Genomic DNA, 19,214 nt, shown 5'->3' with positions numbered 1-19,214 from the left:
TCTATATATATATATATATATATATATATATAAGACTACTGAACATATCACCAGTGTGGGCCCTTAGGCAAGGTCCTTAACACTACTAGCCTACCTCATCACAAATGAGCGATACAGATACTGGAGTCATACCGGCTCGGACGTCGCCCGGGTCAACAAGGTCCGCGTCAGGTGATAGGGCACCAGGGCAACCTGATGAGAAATGGGCTACTGGAACAAGACACTCGTGGACAAGGGCTGATAACAGAGAACTGTTGGAATGCTACTACATGAGTAACCCCAGCGATAGGGGCTACATGAAGAGGATGTGGGACCTATGGAAACTCTGAAACCCACCATCCACACTAGGGCCAAAGCATCTAGTAGCTCAGTGTTCCAACATCCGCAAAAGGCAGCTGCTATCACAACTAGAGATTGAAGAAATACAACACAAATGCTACGGCAAGGGGGAGCCAGGACGCCAGGTCAGGGGGGAAACAACACCACCTCCACCCGAGATTGGGTATCAAGCCCCAATGACAAGCCCCGACACGCTCAACACAAGAGCAGCTAACCTGAGAGTGAAGATCGTAGGCAAGATGGACACCTGGAACTGCCGCAGCCGGTTACCAAGACTAAGTGAAGTACTCTTTGAAAGTCTACTAGAAGATGTGAATGCAGCATTACAAACAATCCCCACTGCGACCATCACCGAGACCAACAAGCTGATATACACCATGGCAACAGTGATCCTTGAGATGCTTGGCCACAAAATACATTCCACCACCAAGGAGCAGTACCCTGCATGGAGAAGGAGGTTAGAGGCAAAAATAAGGGCAACACGGAGAGAAGTTAGCCAACTATCAGAACTGCAGAGAAGGGGGATGAAGTTGGGTAAGAAATACAGCAGGCTGTCCATACCTGAGGCCCTGGAGACTGCCAAACAACGACTCACAGCCCTGGCCACACGCCTGAAGAGGTACACCAGAGAAATAGAAGCACAGAGAATAAACAGAATGTTCTCCACCGAACCATCCAAAGTGTACTCTCAGTGGGGGGGGGCAGTAACACGAGAGCAGACCCACCAAGGCTGAAGACTGGACAATACTGGAAAAACATATGGGAGAGGGAGGCATCACATAACACCAATGCCCAGTGGCTGGCAGACCTGAGAGCAGACCACAGCAACCTCCCTGAACAGGAACCAGGAACCATCGCAACGGCAGATATCCGAGAAAGGGTCTTAAACATGAAGAACTGGACAGCACCGGGGCCTGACATGATCCACAACTACTGGCTAAAGAAGCTAACTGCCCTCCATGAGCGCCTGGCAGCTCAAATGAATGTTTTCGTGAGTTTTTGAATATGTTCAGGATGGCAAATTAAAGGTTTTTATGCATAAAAAGAATAATGATATATAAAAAAAATAATAATCCTAACGCTTTTCAGGCCCACGTCCACCTGTCAATCATAATATATACATTTTCAAAATGTCTCGCACATCCCCAAGTCATGGGGTGTGTGGGTCAGTGCCCCATGCTACCTGGAGGGACCCCTCTCAGTATTGCACTCCTGGCCCATTGAGTGATTATAATAATCCCTTTCCCCTAATAATCCCTATAATAATCCCTAATCCCCTAATAATCGGGCCTAATAATCAGTCTCATTATTCTCATGAAAAAGTGTGATCTAATTAAATGAAGGAGGGCGATTCATTTCAAACTTGAGTGATTTTATCAAGTAGCTCATTGTCTTTGTTTTTTATTATTAACAATCTGCTATAAATTATGGTTACAATCAGTGACAGTGATATGCCATAGATTTTATAAATCTGAGTTGGTTGTAAAGTAAAAAAGAATCAAACGAAGGAAATAGGTGTTCCCATGATGCACCTGTGTTGATTAGTTTAGCAGGACGCAGCCCCACAGGAAGAGCTTGGCACAGGTGAGTCCTGCACAAACATTTGGTTCATTTGACGTCTAGTCAAGTATTTGACACTGTTTTTGTGTCTACGAGGAAAGAAAAGAGTCTGCTAGTGATTGTGGGCTTTGTGTGGCCAGGGGACTCTGTGTTAGAATGACTTAGGAAATGTCTTTCGCTTTAAGAAAACCCACAGAAACCACGCTGGGCGGCATTTTGGAGTGTAGCTTTCTCTGCGTGAAGCCTTCTGATTTGCGCGTTTACACGAAAGGAAACGTTAGAATAAATCGATTTACGGGCCAAATAACGATGGACTATGTGGTGCTGTGATTGTCAGGCTGTAACGAGGTGTCATTTGGGTGGTGTTCACTTAAATTACATGTCAGTGCAAAAGATGCCAAAGCCTTAATTTAGGAGAATCTCTGGGAAGTAGCAGTTGAGCGGTGGGCTCGGACTAGGGTTAGGGTTAGAGTAATTCAGCTGCACACAGGGCAGTGCAGAAATCTGCCAGCTCAAACACACCCAAGCGACAGGCAGTGGTCAAAGCGGAGCATCCCCAGGAGAGTGTGTGAGGATGAGTGCTGTGGAAGACTGGCACACAAACAGGTTTGTTTAAACCCGTTTTGCAAGTGAACTAATCGGGGTAACACGACATGCCCTTGCTCTTTCTGTTACACACAAACAAACCGCATGGCGTCCTATAAAAGAAGATTGACATTTTCACATATACAGATGTGATTTCTGGCTGCCATCTGTGTTTGGATATGGAAACAAGTTCCCAGTGGTTAATATTTGGCCATTATAAAACAACAGCAGGGGCTGTTTTGATTTCTGGTTAGATGACTTTGGGGTTATTCGTATATTGCAGGGGCTATCTTTTTAGAAAGGTTGGATGTTTAGCTCTATGACATGGATGTAACAGTTATAAATGCACGAAGTGGCACTATAGTTCTCATATAAATGACACTCATAAATCCCAATAATAAAATAGTTCCCAAATTTTAGCTTTAAATCAAGCTCACACTAAAACACCTCAGCTGTCAATTAACCTGTAGAAAATTATTCAGCAACAGTTTTACTGCTTACTCCTCCTCCTTTTTGAGATTTATACACACTCTCTGTTCTGTATCATTGTAAGGTAAATATCCTTATTGGTCAACCACGACAATACTCATCACCTTGGGCTCCTGGAAATGATCATGAGCGTGTTGTGATCTGACATACTCTAGGTTTAACTGACTCATTTAAATAATGCTAACTAGTTTTTATTCATCTCTACCACAGACACAATTTGGTCTGTACCAGAACAGAACTGGGTATTAATCTCAGTCCAAATGGACATGTAGCTAAACATAGAGAGAACTTTAGTCATGTTGCTCTAGCACATTCTTTGAAGTAGGGAGGGAGTGAAAAATGAATGTTTAGTGAAAGAGAACCAGCCTGTTCAGCTCTCTCCTGACTGAAATGACTGTTCAGGGCCACACACTCTGCATCTGTTTATGAATCTGATATGTATTTCGGTCAGCTTGTACTATATTTGTAGACTAGAAATTTTGGCTAAGATTTAATAATGAGATTAAATAAGATCAAATAAGATTTGCTGTCATTTGCCTTGTTTCATGTCTCCATGTTCCTTGGGTGACCTTTAAGTCATATGTTTCATCATCCTGTAGGGTATCAGGATTTACTTACTAATTCCAATTACTAACTGATTAAGCTGTGATCGTACATTTTTAGGGGACAAAAGTTCCTTCCAGCAGCAGTGGATGAAATCAATCAGATAAGGAACCTCACAGTGTGACCCAGTAATATGCCCCATGTGTTGATTTGCAGTTGAAAAGGTCTGTAGGGTACAATATTGGATGTCTGTTTTATATTTAAAAATCTTACCGTTCAGTGTTTCCTGATTGTATTTCAACAAGTAGCCTAGTACAGTTGAACAGAGTAACTGAAATGTTAAAACAGGTTAAGTCCACATACAATCTATATTTAAAAACTGGCATTGAAACTACATTTATTCCAAAACCTTAAAGAGTTTACAGCTGGACTACAGTCACCCTTACTGACATGCATGACATACTCTCAGATACGATGAATATGATATAACTATGGCAGGAATGTTCCAACACTGGCAGATACTGTGTCAGATGGGTCCTTCAGTCCTAGGCCCAGATTATTGTTTGTTTGTGAAAGCCGCAGTCACCCTACAGGGCACATGTTGATTTTCAAACAACAAATTTTCCTTCTGACTGCTGGTCTAGCTTTCTGTTCCTGTCAAAGGTAACACTGTAGTTCTGACTCACTCAGGCTAGCTTCTCAGACCCTGCTCTCTGGTTTACTGGTCAAACCACATACTTCTCATGCTTGTTGTGAACATCTTCCTCTGGCCTGGCTAGTGACTCAGCATATAGATGTCCTGGGCTATGACCTCAGTTGTTAGGTATTTTTGTGAAGATGTGCCAGTGCGTATGTCCACCAGAGATAGATGCTAGACAGTGAGGGTGTTTTGTTCATCAGAAGGTGTTTCCCAACAAGCTCATAGATACACTTCAGCCCTCTTTCACTTAAATTGAAATCTGCATCACAATAAAGTGTGTAAAAAGTGAAGTGATTTTATGACCACTGAGGGATGAGAACTCCTTTTATGAAACTAAATGATTCACTGGATGTTTGGCAACTAGGATGTAACTCAGAATGTTGTTCTCCTCCACAGAATCACCAAAAGCAAAGCAGGCAATAGCAATTAGCAATGATGTCAAGGGTCAAGTCACAGCTTCCTATGGGCATTTTAGAGTCACTAATCAACCTGATATACATGTTTATGGACTGTGGGAGGAAACCATGCTGTGCTGCCCTGGCATGGTAATTACTGTATTTCTTATTGTTACCAGCTTCCAGGAAACCAATAATGGGTTAGTCTGTCTCTCAGTACTTTTACTCACCCTGACTTGTCTGTGGCCTGTTGATTCCTACTGAAAAGGTTTTTATGGTCTTTATGCCCCACAGCTGCAAGTTTTCATTAAATCGATGGATAAAATGCTCAGTAATTTCTTAAACCAGTTGGACACTAGTTTTTTTTTTTTTTTTTGACTCAAAAGGGAATAGTGCATATGTTAGACTGTTTTCAGCAGTGGAATATTTAACCTTTGGTGATCTAGTGAATGTTTGTGGGAGCAGGATACTGTACATGTATGAGGACTCTGTACTTTGTAGGTTAGAATTGATTATTGTATATAGTGTAGTTCCTTATGTTTCTGTTATGCATCTAGTGGCAACAAATGTATTACAGGTCTTTGTCATCAAGGCGATGACAAAGTTGGCGGGCTTGTTCGGTCAGGGAGTGTGTGTCGCTCTACTTTTAGCCCCGCCCAGATACCTGCTGGCTTTGATATGCACCTGTCTGACAGGCACATCGTTAGTCAGGTGTGGCTTTACTCTCAGTGCAACACAGATGAGAGTTCGATGCTGAAGGCTTCTTAATAGGAGAATCTTCTTCAGTGGCATGTTTTCTTTCTTTTAACACAAAGGAGGAATTTTGCAGCTCTGCATTTGTTCTTGAGAGAAAGGCAAAGGAATTTCTTGTGGACCACTGGGGGAGCTGCTTGCGAAAAGGACCCACAGGTGTGTTTCGTTTGATATTGTATTATCAGACATTCCTAACTTGTTGCTGTTATATTTCTAAATTATTGTTTCATGTGTTGGAATTACAGTATTACCACCTGCTTTGCATTTATCTTCAGTGTTATACATGGCTGATACTGTGTTGATAAAACTTGCTGTCATGGGCTATTATATTGTATATGGTTTGGGCCCACCAGCTCTGATTGGAGGGGTCTCTCTGAAGGGCTCACTGATTTGGATTTGTATGAATCATATGCTGTGGCCTTAACAGTCACCAGATCTGTACCCAGTTGAACACCTATGGGTCTGGGAAGCAGCCCTTAATCAGTGTTTTCTGAGACAGGATTATTTCAGAATGTACCTCCAGACATAGATGATAGTTTACATATTATCTATTTGTCAAGTAGAATAATTCGAAAACAGCTGATTTTTGGTGGAATGAAGGTCATTTTAAACTGAAGTGAAAAATATTCTGATTTTGTTGGGAAGTATAATTTTGTTACAAGGACCCGGTCGGGCGTCTTGAAACTTTAGACTGGAATTTCCACTGCAGACACTTCCTTTTACAAACTGTTATCACCTGCTGATTGAGAAATGGGAATGCCAGCAGTTGAGCAGGGCTGTTGGTTGTTTGTGCTTGTTTGTTTTAAGACAAGTATGAAGAGCCATTTCTGATGGCTATAGTTTCATACTAGTTTCATTTTCTGTCTGGCTAGACCACCCAGCAGTCTGACTTTCATACATTCTACACAACCACTAGTGTGGTAGTGTTACTACACATGTATACTGGAAATGTGTGCATTATATTTAACTTGTCCAGCCTGATCTTATAAGTGGTCGGTCAGTTCCATTACTTCCATTATCTTAGAAGATAGAAGTGACCTGTGTGACAGGTTCAAGAGCTGTTTATAGAAGACTGAAATATTTGTGCCATGGTTGCAATGATTATTACACTGTGACTTAAAGGACAATGCACCTTTCTTTTCCTTTAGTAGAAATTTCAGTGTTTCATCTTTCTTCTTGCTAATTGACTACTGTTATCTCATCTAAAAAGTTTGAGACCAGCTTTCTTAGTTCTTACTGCAATAAGGTATTTAGAGCACTACTGACACTTCGTCTTCACCTCTGCAGTTTGTGTACCTTGTCATGAGACAGTCTCCCCTGAAGCTTCTTTGACACCATGCAGCGATTTCCTCATCACACTTTACCAATGGACCCTCAGGTGTGTCCGCCCCCTCTAAGCAGCAGCCAGTCGGTGATCAGCAGCTATGACAAATCTCCAATCAGCACATTCAAAGCTGGGCACTCAAGGAACAGCAGCACTGGCTCTGCCAAACTTGCAAAGCAGGTAACTCTTACATCTTGCAGGTACACAGTCTGACTGTACTCCTGTTTCAGTCTCTGCTGACTGCATGTTAATGATTATAGAGTAGGGATTTTTTTTTAAGAGTACAAGTATTTCTGCGCTTGGTGTTATGGTCTTTAAACAGGTTTCCTCTCAGCTGGCATTGAAAAGGTTAAATATAATTCATTAAATAGAATGCTTTTGTTTGTGTCAAATTACTCAAAATGAACACATCCCCACAAAATCATATTATGGAAAAGAGTCTTCTGCAACTACACAGAAGACATCTTTGATTTGGCTTGTGTTTTTAGTCTCGTGACTGGGAAGTGATGGATGACTTACAGCACATGGATATGGGTTCAGTCCCTGGCTCCTCTGTGGGGGATCTTAGCATCCCTGGGATCTGTGAGGGTTACTTGATGAAGAGAAGGAAGTACCCACTCAAGGGCTGGCATAAGGTGAGCATGGCACTGATTGGACAACATCTGAACTTTTCTAATCTGCACAGGTCTTATATATTATTACTGTAAAACATCTATTGCAAATGTTAACATGAAACTTTAGTTGAAACAGAGGTATTTAACCTTGAACCCAATCTCCCACTGGAGCTTTTTCTTCAGTCTTTTTCTTTCTAACATCTGACTGTGATTGGTCCTTTTCAGAGATATTTCATGCTGGAGAAAGGAATTCTCAAGTATTCGAAGACCCAACAAGATGTAAGTCCTGAACAAAAATGGAGCTTCCAACACTATGTCAGGCTACAGAGTTAAACTGATTCCTGTATGGCTTAACAGATCTGCACAAATTTGTTGTATAGGTAAAAACAGAAAATGTTTCACATCCTCTGTGATTGTGCTTTAGATTCAGAAAGGGAAACTCCATGGCTCTCTGGATGTCAGCCTGGCTGTCATGTCCATCAATAAGAAATCCAAACGCATAGACCTGGATGCTGGAGACAACCTTTACCACCTCAAGGTAACCTATATGACGGGCTTTAGGAGTACTGACATGGTCAGCTGCTGATTGCAACTTACAAAAATGTATTTCAGGAAAAACCAATTACCTGAAACTCAAAATTTACTATCTGTAAAATCCAGATGATCCAAATTAAGTTTACAACCAAATGTCTGGTCATTCTTTCATCTGAAGTAAACATAGATTACTTTTTCTTTGTTCCCCTCTCTCCTTTCTACTCTCCCTGCTAGGCAAAGAGCCATGACATCTTCTACATCTGGTTGACCAAGCTGTGTGCCCATCGTGTGTTTCGGAAAAATGAGGCAATGAGTGTCCATCGTGGCGTCCTTCATGCTCTCTCCATCGGCCAGAGCACCCTGCCAGCCATGGCCACTCTTGCCCAGAAAAACAGAGCAACAGTCAGTAGAGATTTCTGCTTATGTTCATATCACAAGCACAATTTTTCCCTAAATGGAAAATTTAATTCCTGATGTAATAAATTAAAGGCTTCGCCCCAAAGGCTTTAGATTAAGGCACATAGTTTCCATATAAAGCACTTCTTTGTCCGCTATTAGAGAACAGATTCCTGTTAATACAGAGGTGGGAGTTTATAAGGTATTTCTAGCTACTGTGTGTCTAATCAATTTGATATAATGGCACGGCAGCATGTCCTTCAGCTGTGAGGCTTATGTCTTTTTTTGAGCAGGGCATTCATACTGAGGACTGCATATTATACTACTGCATGTTCTTTTTCGAGGATGCTCTGGGTGCTACATACAGTACAAGTGATTTGAGAAGCAGAAGGTGGCTTCATTTTCTGCTTGAATTCTTTGGCTGAAAAGACATTTTATCATAATGCCTCTTATTTACTGTCATTGGCTGATATTATTGTCCCCCAGCTGGGTTGTTTCTATGCTACAACAAAGTACCACGAATTGTGTGATGGTGTTTTAAAGCCACATGTTGAACATACACTCTACATATGTTGTGTGGTTGTCTGTCATGCTTAATTTGCCTGTTAACAATGTACATTAGAAAGCTTCCATACTATAAACATCCTATGCAGGATGTATGTAGGTTTTCAGAAGAATAACTGAAGAACCGATTTAGTGGATTGGTTAAACAGAGCACTACCTGCAAATTGCTACAATTACAATACTTCACCAATCAATTATATTTTGATTTCAAAGTCTTATTTGATGTCTTAAAACCTTATCTGACCAAATCAACATTCAAAAGTATGTCGGGCAGCCTTGTTCCCTGTGAAGACCACAGTAACAGTTTTTGTGATTTCAACTGTGGTGTGTCCTCCAGCCTCCTCACTATGCTAGTTCAGGCTCAGTGTACCAGGCAGAGATGAATAGCCCTTCTCCTGCTGTTGCATCCCACCCAGGGGTGACCAGCAAGGTGTCTGCTTGGCTGCAGCAGACTCACGACATTGATGCAACCTCCATTGGTGAGAAACAGCTGTATTTCTAAATATTCACCAATGGCAACATTTTTTTTAATACAGATATTTAGAGGCAGATAATACATGTATTGATTTGATCCTCTGCACTGATAGAAACATATGCAAATGATTTTTGTACTTTCTTTTAATCTCTAAACTGTGAACTTTGACCTGTCTTACAGACCTGGCTCGCTGTCAAGCAGAGCTAACAGAACTGACTCAGCTCATCCAGCGACTCCATTGGTTAGAAGGAGGCCTGCCAATCACAAACACAGATCTGGAGATGCGAATAAGCATGCAGGTGAGAGTCCCGGTAACAACTGGGAATGTCTTATTCCTCAAAAATTATTTTACTGGACACGCCACAATGGGGGAGATCATTTGTCTTGTGTTCAGGGTTACAGTTTTTATTGATGAACTGATAATAAGATGGTACTTAATTAATCTCCAAAGGGGAAGTTAAGTAGAGAACATGCTGATTTCAGTAAAGGCAGATATAATCAGTTTCGCCACTTGCAGGATAAAATGTGTAGACAACAGAAACCAGAATTACCATTCTACAAATACATAATGAAAAACCTGTGGTATTTTTTTGTTTTATTTGAAACACTGAAAATATAACGCTGTTGTTCTGTTTTAGAACCTCTTCCTTGAGAAACCCAAGAAGAAGTCAGCGAAAGTGGGTCACTCCAGGACTTTGTCCCGTGTTGAAGCCATGGGGGGAATGGTAGGACGGACTTTAAGCTTGTACAGAGTGTTGTGATTCATCTTACTTTGGTTTTGTAAAATAGTTCATTAAGTCAAATTTAACATGTCCTCTCTTGTCCTCTTCAGTTCACTTCCAGCCACCTGAGTACCAATGGCAGTTGTGGTATGGGGGCATCTGTTCAGTCTATCCCTGACTATGTCTACTCTCAGCTGTCTAACCCTCAGGTCACTTCACCTGAGGCCAAGAAGCTGCATCAGGACATCTGCACAGTTTCTCAGAGAGGTATGGCCGTCCCACCTAACAGCTGTATTTTTCTCTGTTTATTCAAGTTCATTTGAATCTAAATCCAGTGTCAAATCTTCTTATCAAGCCTAAATCCCTTGACTCCTTTATCGAACTTGATTAAGTAGCTTTCATCATTTCCAAGAAATGAATGTTATCAATGTAATGATTAGGATTAGAACTGTAATCACCTGTTAATGGGTAGATGTTGCACAACTAGCATTAATTAGCTACAGCTGAGGTATTTTTTACAGGTTAAAGCAACTGTCACCGCTGGCTATAAATGAGAGGATGCCACCATTGCTTGAAATTTTTTTTTTCATTCGTTTTTGCTAAGAAAGAATAACAAGGAGAGATGAAAGGTTATTTCACATATCAGTTAGCATTGGAGCTAAATATTTCCAGGTGTTTAGCTGATAGAAAACCAGATGATAGGAAACTGCTATAGGGACCAAATCCCAGTTCTGGTTACTTTTGATTAACAATCTGTCTCCTGGCATTTTATAAACTAAAATGAATTTGAAAGATGTATAAAGATTCTTTGTTACAAGTGAAGCATCCTTTGTATTTGCTGTTTAAAATTTCAGGTTTTAGTTTATTTGTCCTTCCCTCAGAAGGTGAATGTATTGAATGTCTTGAGAGCCAATGCGGGCTGCTATATGACACATAAATAGAAGCATTCATTTTTTCTTTCATTCATTGTCATTCATTCATAATGCTTCTGCATGTTGTGTTGCAGTTCATGCTTCTCTCAAGTCCATTCATGACGTTTTGAACATGGAGAGAGAGAGACTGAGGCAAGCGTGGACCAGCCCGGATCTGAGGCAGAACACCTCACAGCAGCTTGCTACGTTGTGTAGCACACTGTCTGAGGTAACACACACATGCCTGAAAATGATCCTGATTCATCAAAGTGTGACACTAACTTGGCTGTTTAGTAGTCTTTTTGTGTCTCTTTTTACCTCTGTTCAGTTCCTTACCTTCTGAAGTGCCAGAGTTAAAACACTGACTATTGGCATAAAATAATAGTATCGGCTGGCAAACACAAAAGAGGCCAAACCCTCACTGTCTGTTGGTGATGTGCTGTGAAACTGTAGAGCAGGTTTGGGCTGTTTTGAGACAGGAAAGGCACAAGTTATCACAGGTGCAACCTGAAGGAACACACCTCGAGTCTCTCTCCCACTTTCCTCGCACAAAAAACACACAAATTACAAGATAGTTGTCGCACAGCTTTTTGATTTCTGCTGTCAAACCGGCTTGCTTCGTAACTTATCTTGTCCTGTGATGCATGTTGTTTCTTCTTCTCAGCTGCCTGCCCTGTTATCTGTCCATGCTGAATGTTACTGTGCTTGAACCAAAAAGACACCATGTAATGTGGCTTTGGACTTTCTTTTGTCTTTAGTTGCCTGGCACTTGGTTGTCACATGCACCAGTCAACATGTCAGTTCATTCCTACCCTCTCCTCTGATTCAAAGATAGACCATAGCTAATGACACCAATGGAATTGCTTCTGTTGACTGGATGATTTTTATTTATTTGTTTTAAAAGGGCACTCCACCAATTTTACCTGTTAAGATCTATACTGCTCAGTTTTATAACAATTGTATTATGTGTCTGTGGTTTTGGTGGAGTTTTGCCAAGAAAACATTTGGCTTAGAAATGACAAGCCTTCGTTACAGGTTATGGGTGTGGAGTTTGAAAGTCATGGGTGTTTACCAAGCAGGAAGAGTTAATTGAAACGGCTAATTTTGGCCATTCTTATTTTTGGTTTGTTTTTTGTGCGTACACACCTGAACAAAGAAGTGAATATTTAAGTTGCTCTATGCCCCCTAAGACTTTAGATATTTCTATTTAATATTTTTTCAGGAATAGAACCTTATTAACATTGGTTAACTAGATGATCCTGCTCAAGCATTTTGAAAGATAATACTAGTGCAGCATAAAGACCTAAATTAAGCTTTTAAATTTGTTGTAGATCGAAGCAGTGCTGCAGTGCTGTCCTCTGGAACTGCTAACAGTCCATAACAGACAATAGACAGGTTGGACAGCACTATGTGCAGTATGAATGCTCTGGAGTCTGCACCATGTTCTGATCATTTATTTTTGATTTGTGTTTCCTCTTCATGTGCTCTGCATGGCGGGTCTGTATATGTGTGCATGTGCATAGCTTGACATACAGTCGCGTCTGACCAAAGTCCACTCGCTTTCGCTGTCCTCTGACTCTACTGAGGAATCCTTCTGCACTGTCCGTCAGGACCAGGTGTGTACTGTGCTGTGCATTTGTGTGTCAGTCACATTGTCTTGTCTGTCAGTCATTGGCTGTCTGTGTATGGCAATTTCATTGCCTTGCTGTTGACTTTTTGCATTTATATTTGCTTTCCAGTTTTGGCCAAATAGTTGATAAATTCCTCTATAAGTGATTCCATCAGAGCAAACTACAGACACTACAGATTTCCTCAAAATGCCATTTGTTACAATCCTATACAAATGAATGATCGAGTTGTGCAGTGATGTTAGTTCTATGTAAGAGAGTGGCAGAACGGAGTGTGTACACTTCAGTATTTGTTATATGTGCATATAGACTCTATAGCTAAAATTTTGTGCACCAGTGGAAAAGGAATCTAAGATCTGATGGATAGGGTACTGTTTTTATTTAATTTAGCACAGAAACAATTTTAAACCATTTTGTTTATCAAATATGACAATATATTTATTTAACTTTTTTCCATGATGTTAATACGTTTGGTCATTTCATTTGTGTTTAAAGACCAATTACCAGACTAGCACAACACACTGACTGATTGGAAAATTGTGTTCACTGCTCTGCAGAAACTATCAAATAAATATCAGTATCACTGATGTTTTGGAAATAACAAATAAAAACAATAATACACATATTTAAACAAAGGACTTCTCGTTCCGCCTTATTTGTGGGTAAAGTACCATCCCTCAATAATTGCATGTTGCAGTTGTTTTGACTTTGGAATACTTAATACTGGTTACCCTGTCATCACTTTATTAATGTAATGCATATTGCATAACATTTGTTTACATCAGAGTCTTTGTTATTGCTTGTGTCTGTAGTATTAGAGAGGAGAAAAAACTGCCAACTAAACAGAAAACAAGTCGGTTTAAATGAACCTGGGTATGCAGCCAAACTAAAAATACAAGTCTTTTTCTCCTCTTTGCTCTCCATCTTCTCCTTATCACTACCTCACAGAGGACGCCATCTATGGGTCGTCACTCTCACCGTGCTCCCTCAGTGGCAGAATCTATGGCTGAGTATTTTGATGCCAGTGAGGTGATTGTGTGCGAAACTTCATCAGAGGCCGAGGCTTCAGATGAGTCAGGCCTGAGTGACATCACTACGACCAGCAACTCAGAACCAGAAGAGGGACCCAGTGAGTGTTTGTTACCAGAAGCAGTTAGAATATCCTGCACCACACTATTATATTCTGACAAGCAAAACTGAAGCTAAACTACTTCTCTCCTCCAGCCACTGCCACTGTCAATTACAGAGCCAGTCTGAACAGTGCTGACAGACCCAGACCACTGCCCACTGATACTGGTAACACTATCCCCAGAAATCACTCATTTATGCTATGGATGAGGCTTTATAAATAGTGCAACTACATTTAAACGATTCTTGAACTAGTACTAGCAAACAGAACAGGATTCATGTCTGTCTCAAAATTATACTTGCAGATTTTCATGGACATGTCTGATTTATAGTGCTATTGACCTCCAGTCCTGATGTACTCAATTCATGTAAAAACTATTTGGGTGCAGCATGCAGACTGAAATTGCAAAAAACAACTCCGCTGTAACAGTCTGTGTCATGTAGATGCTCATGTGTCATAGTGTCAAGTGGCAATGATGTTGAACATATTCTGGCCAAGTAATGGGCTTCTGGGAGAAATCTGCCTTGATTAACTGGAGTTCTCTAATATCCCGCCTAAACTCAGAAATCCAATTACTGCGAAATGCTAACTGTGCCACAGGTCCTAAAACTGCATGTAAAAACTAATTCATGTGGTACAAACATATATTACTTATTGCTGGTTATACCTGAAATCAGACTTTAGACTACATGTTGTTCCCTAGGGCAATTTGGGCCACGGCACTCTGGCAGGCATGTTTGATCTAAAAGTCAGATTTGTTAATTTACTTTAATGTTTTACAATAAGTTAAAAAGATAAAACTTAAAATCAAGATGATGTTTACTTGCTTATTAACTGTTACGTTTCAGTTCTTATATAATTTTGTCAGGTCTTGTTGTTTTGCTGCTGTGGATTTTTGGCCAAGAACCATTTTTAAATCAGCTTCTGTTTTGGTACTGATTTGTGTCTGTGATCCAGGTCGTCGCACCACCCTCCCTGCCCCAGGAACAGACAACAGCCACATTGGCATCATGACGATCCTATACAACAACATTGGCAAGGACTTGTCCAGAGTTTCTATGCCCGTGGCTCTAAATGAGCCACTGTCTCTGCTGCAGAGACTCACTGAAGAGCTGGAGTACTCAGAGCTGCTGGACATTGCTAACCATATTGACGATCCATTTGAGAGAATGGTGGGTTTGGTTAAACAGGCTGCAACTGAGCTCACTTCTAACTTTAATGGTAAAAATGTCTTTGTTGCCAGGTTTACGTGGCAGCATTCTCCATTTCTGGCTATGCTTGGGCATCATGGAGGTATCGCTACAAACCGTTCAACCCTGTTCTGGGAGAAACCTATGAGAATCATAGAGAAGACCGAGGCTTCCATTACATCAGCGAGCAGGTAACCAGAAGGGAAAGGATTTGCAAACAGACTGGAAAAACCTCATCATCTGGGTATAGAACATACTGTAATGCTGTGTCATATGTTGCTTTTTCAGGTCTCCCATCACCCACCCATCTCTGCCTGCTATGCTGAGTCAGAAAACTTCACCTTCTGGCAAGGTAGTGTGGTAATGCTCTTACTTATCAGTAACCCCTTGTAGCATATAAGTACAGCTAATCCTAACTTTGTTTTTGTCATGCTGTCTGCTCTTAGATCAAAGATGGAAGAATAAGTTTTGGGGAAAGTCAGTAGAGATCATCTCCTCTGGGCTGGTCAACGTTACGCTTCCCAAGTGAGCCACTGCTTCACTGAATCACTCACAGTGCAGATACAGTAATAGACCTGCTCTATTATACATGACACACTATAAAGTATACTATACGAAGCACACTACACAGTCAACAAACCAGGTTCATTCAATTCAGTGGTGTGGAGATTACCAGTGCTCTGCTGTTTTCTTTATATTTTCATTTCAATATTTTTAATGTATGAAAATTCTCACATTATACCTGTATTTTGAAAGCTTAAGACTTCTTTATACCTGTGTTTTGCATCTTTAAAAGGAATTACAACACAGAAAAGACTCTGATTTATTTTTATAGTAGACATTGGACAGGGATCCACTGATTAATCAAAGTATAAGTTATGAGTTTAAGGTGACTGAATTTGTAGTTTACTTTGCTCCATGTCTGGTTGTTCAAAATGATTTCTTACAGCTTGAAAAAAGTTTCTTCTAATGAGTCACTAGGTGGGGGGGTGGGGCTGAATTAGAGGCTATATTTTGATAACACCAGGTTGACAAATTGGATTAGCAGAAGGTAGGAAGTAGCAGATTGTCATGGGGAGGGCATAGTATAATGACACATGTAGAGAGACATCACTTCAGAGTATGGACATGCATCAGAATGCAGTTTTGCCTTTGAAAACAGAAGCATGCAAAATGCTTGGAATTATTACACGACTTCTAACAAGTTACATATTGTTGCATTAATTGTGTTTTGTGTGTGTAGTTATGGTGATCAATATGAGTGGAACAAGGCAGTGACATGTATCCACAATGTCCTGAGTCAGCAGCGTTGGTTGGAACACTACGGTGAGGTTGTTATCAGAAACACAAAGAACAACATCTGTACCTGCAAAATCACCTTTGTCAAGGTCAGACACTCTCTCTCCCTCTCTCTGATATAATCAACATCAACAATAATGCAAATGGACTCTTTGTGTCATGACCCTTTCCTCTCTATATTCCAGTCTCGCTATTGGAGCTCCGACAGCACTAAAAATGAGGTGCAAGGTGTAGTTCTAGACCAGGCTGGAGAGGTGGTCCATCGCTTTGGAGGCTTCTGGCATGAAGGCATCTTCTGTGACACCCTGTCTACACCAAAATGTATCTGGAAGCCCAGTAAGTAGCATACTTTCCTCTCTGAAAATTACAAAAGCCTTTAAAAATCAACTTCTGACTAGGTATAGGGTCATATTGCTATTAGATATAAGCAAGCTTTTGACCAATCATTTTAGGGATATCTAGTGCTCCCATATGAGATACAGAAAGAAGTGATGGATATACTGTGGGTGAATCACAATGACAAATGCATGGTTTGCAAATAGGAAGAGAACCTTTATAAACCGTACATTTTAAACAAATTTTTTACATTTCCCCAGTTTCCAGTGCTCCAATTGTTGATGTACCTGATGTTATTTCTTATTTAGATGTGCAACCTGATGACCACTTCCAGTTCTATGGCTTCTCACGTTATGCCAGAGAATTAAATGAACTGACACCAGACTTGAAGGGTGCCCTCCCACCTACAGACACACGCTTCAGACCAGACCAGAGGTAACTTCAATTTATCTATGCTGAGATATGTGCTTGTGTATCTTCATGTTGCCAATTTTTTAAATTTCTTTGGCTCTTTTTTGTGTCAGGCTCCTGGAAGAGGGGAAGGTGGCAGAGGCAGATAAAAAGAAGGATGAGGTGGAGGGGAAGCAGAGGGAGAGGAGGAAAGAAATGGCCAAGAGAGGGGAGGAACACATCCCCAGGTTTTTCAGGTGAGGAAAGGAAACGTTACCTTGTGTAAATAAGACACAACCAGAAGTTGCTTCACTCTTATTAGCAGTATTTTAAAGGGTTCCTCCAGTAATGGGTATTCACAAGGGACAGATTAAAAAAAGATCCAAGTCAGTTCAGCAGAGGCCGAAATACCTTTAATTTCTTCTCAGTAGTAAGATTTGATTCTTTTGTCTTTATCATTGTCACTTTTTAGTCACCATCCTTTAAGTGTCTGAAGGCACTGTTTACTTTTACAATTTAAGTGAGTTAGTGAGCCTGTTTATGGCAAATCTCACAATGATTCTAAATAACGTAAACCTGATTTAAGGAAAACCTAACATTGCAGATTTCTTTCCACAGTTATTTTGAAATTCTGTTAAAATGTTAAAAAGTAGGAATAAGAAATAAAATTTGCACACCAGCATTACACAAGTCCACTGTTAACACATATGTGTTTCAATTTGTTTAGTACAAAAACAAACCACTGATTTTATGTTTGTAATGTGTTCACATTGAAAAGTTGTAGGCAAACCAGACAGAATACAGATTATATAGGGCCAACTTTTGTGTGAACTGCATAATGAAAATGAAGGCAGAACAATTTTGGAAAAATAAAAACTAGGTATAAGATTTAAAGAAATATATTACAAAGCTTAAATTGCTGATGTTCCAAATATTGTGCATTTATGCTCAATTTTTCCAAGAGGTGTTTTTGTATTATCAGGAAAGCGGTGGATGAAGATGGTAGAGAGGTGTGGCTGTACAATGCAACCTACTGGAAGCTCCGCAAAGACCCGGGTTTCTCAAAGACTCAGAATCTGGACCTGTGGTAGAACAAGGCACCCAGCTTAATGCTGAGGCTGAATGAAACCAGCTATTAATAAAAATATTATTTGGTCCCATGTTAGTTGAGTAACTGTTACATGAATATGGTGTCGTGACATATGAACAAAGTCTGCTGCTACCATTACTATTAAGAGTGTAGATCAAAAAGGCCTTTGAAAGCATACATGAACCTCTGACTGGGTTTCTGTACCACATAGAGGGGACGTGCCACTATGGAACAAAGGAAGACTGATTTAGTCAAAGCCAGATGTCTTTCCAGTCTTTCACCTGCCTCTAACCATAACAGAGCCCATAACTATAACCCTTTGTGATTCAGAAACCACCTTCATTTGAAATCCAGTTTTTAACTCTTTCTGACTGCCCTTTAGAAAATTGTGGGTAAAATCTTGAAGCGTTTGTCTGGATTGAAGCCTCTCTGTATGTAAATTCCCTCATCATATTTGTGGGAAATATGTCAGAATATGTATTAAGCTGTTAGTTTTTGGGGTTTTTTGTGTATAGATAAATATTTTAGTCATGCTCATTTTAAATCAGTTGTCATAAGCTTGCTTCATATGGAGGGCTAATTCTGGTGTTTTACAGGTGATCTGGAACTCTCCTGCTTTCCTTTCTCACTGGGTCTTGATGTCTAAACTTATGCTGATGTGTAACGATGTTGTGTATTCTGCTTTTTGATGTTCATTTATGGCACATTGGCGACACACTGCTTTCCTAAAGTGTCCTTATGCTGGATAAATCTAATTCTTAGCCTTCTTCCTCTTTTGTGTGTATGAATTGCTGGTGTCTAAAATGAGCTGACAGAGGATGGCATCTCTTGGATCTTTGTGCTCTGTTGATGCAATGAAGTATTTTCTATTGATGTGTCAACAATAGATTTTAATAAGGAAAAGAGACTATTGTTAAATCCCTGCTGAATCTTTTTTTTTTTTTTTTTTTGAATGTAATGGTTTTGTTTCAAATAAAAGGTACCATAATGAACATATTGTTTTGCTTGTTGAAAGCTACAACTTTATATTCTGGACTCTTTTCAGAGCCCGCCTTATTCGAAAACGGTAACAATTTGTCTTGAATTTCAACTGAAACAGTTCTTACAAAGAAACGACCAGATTCATAGGTGTAACAAGACCTCACATGGTCTCCATGTGCTGCAGCAGTGGTAAAATATCCAACACTAACAAAAAGTATCAATACTACAATATCAAATTATAATACTCCAAGTTCTGCATTCAGATTG

The 19,214-nt window shown here is 40.2% G+C and overlaps 1 protein-coding gene across 3 annotated transcripts; it reads left to right on the top strand.

The window, feature by feature from the left end:
- The first annotated feature begins 1,878 nt into the window (after positions 1-1,878).
- On the top strand, positions 1,879-18,886 carry LOC113141449 (oxysterol-binding protein-related protein 7-like). Of its 3 annotated transcripts, none has more exons than XM_026325865.1 (23): positions 1,879-1,923; positions 6,652-6,868; positions 7,177-7,323; positions 7,528-7,581; positions 7,727-7,840; positions 8,071-8,238; positions 9,134-9,275; positions 9,452-9,570; positions 9,910-9,996; positions 10,104-10,260; positions 11,000-11,133; positions 12,428-12,520; positions 13,481-13,661; positions 13,757-13,828; positions 14,619-14,833; positions 14,905-15,042; positions 15,140-15,203; positions 15,298-15,376; positions 16,095-16,239; positions 16,336-16,486; positions 16,795-16,921; positions 17,011-17,133; positions 17,859-18,886. In XM_026325865.1, the coding sequence occupies exons 2-23, from the start codon at positions 6,701-6,703 to the stop codon at positions 17,965-17,967; spliced, it is 2,787 nt and encodes a 928-aa protein (XP_026181650.1). In that variant the 5' UTR covers positions 1,879-1,923; positions 6,652-6,700; the 3' UTR covers positions 17,968-18,886. The 3 variants fall into 3 exon arrangements, with proteins under 3 accessions (XP_026181650.1, XP_026181649.1, XP_026181651.1); XM_026325864.1 differs by lacking the exon at positions 1,879-1,923 and adding an exon at positions 5,331-5,520; XM_026325866.1 differs by lacking the exons at positions 1,879-1,923; positions 12,428-12,520 and adding an exon at positions 5,331-5,520.
- Positions 18,887-19,214: the final 328 nt, after the last annotated feature.

The sequence above is a fragment of the Mastacembelus armatus genome, chromosome 8 (assembly GCF_900324485.2).
Source record: "Mastacembelus armatus chromosome 8, fMasArm1.2, whole genome shotgun sequence".
Lineage (NCBI taxonomy): Eukaryota > Metazoa > Chordata > Actinopteri > Synbranchiformes > Mastacembelidae > Mastacembelus > Mastacembelus armatus.
Note: the sequence above shows the minus strand (reverse complement) of the source record. Positions and strands in the feature narration are given on the sequence as shown.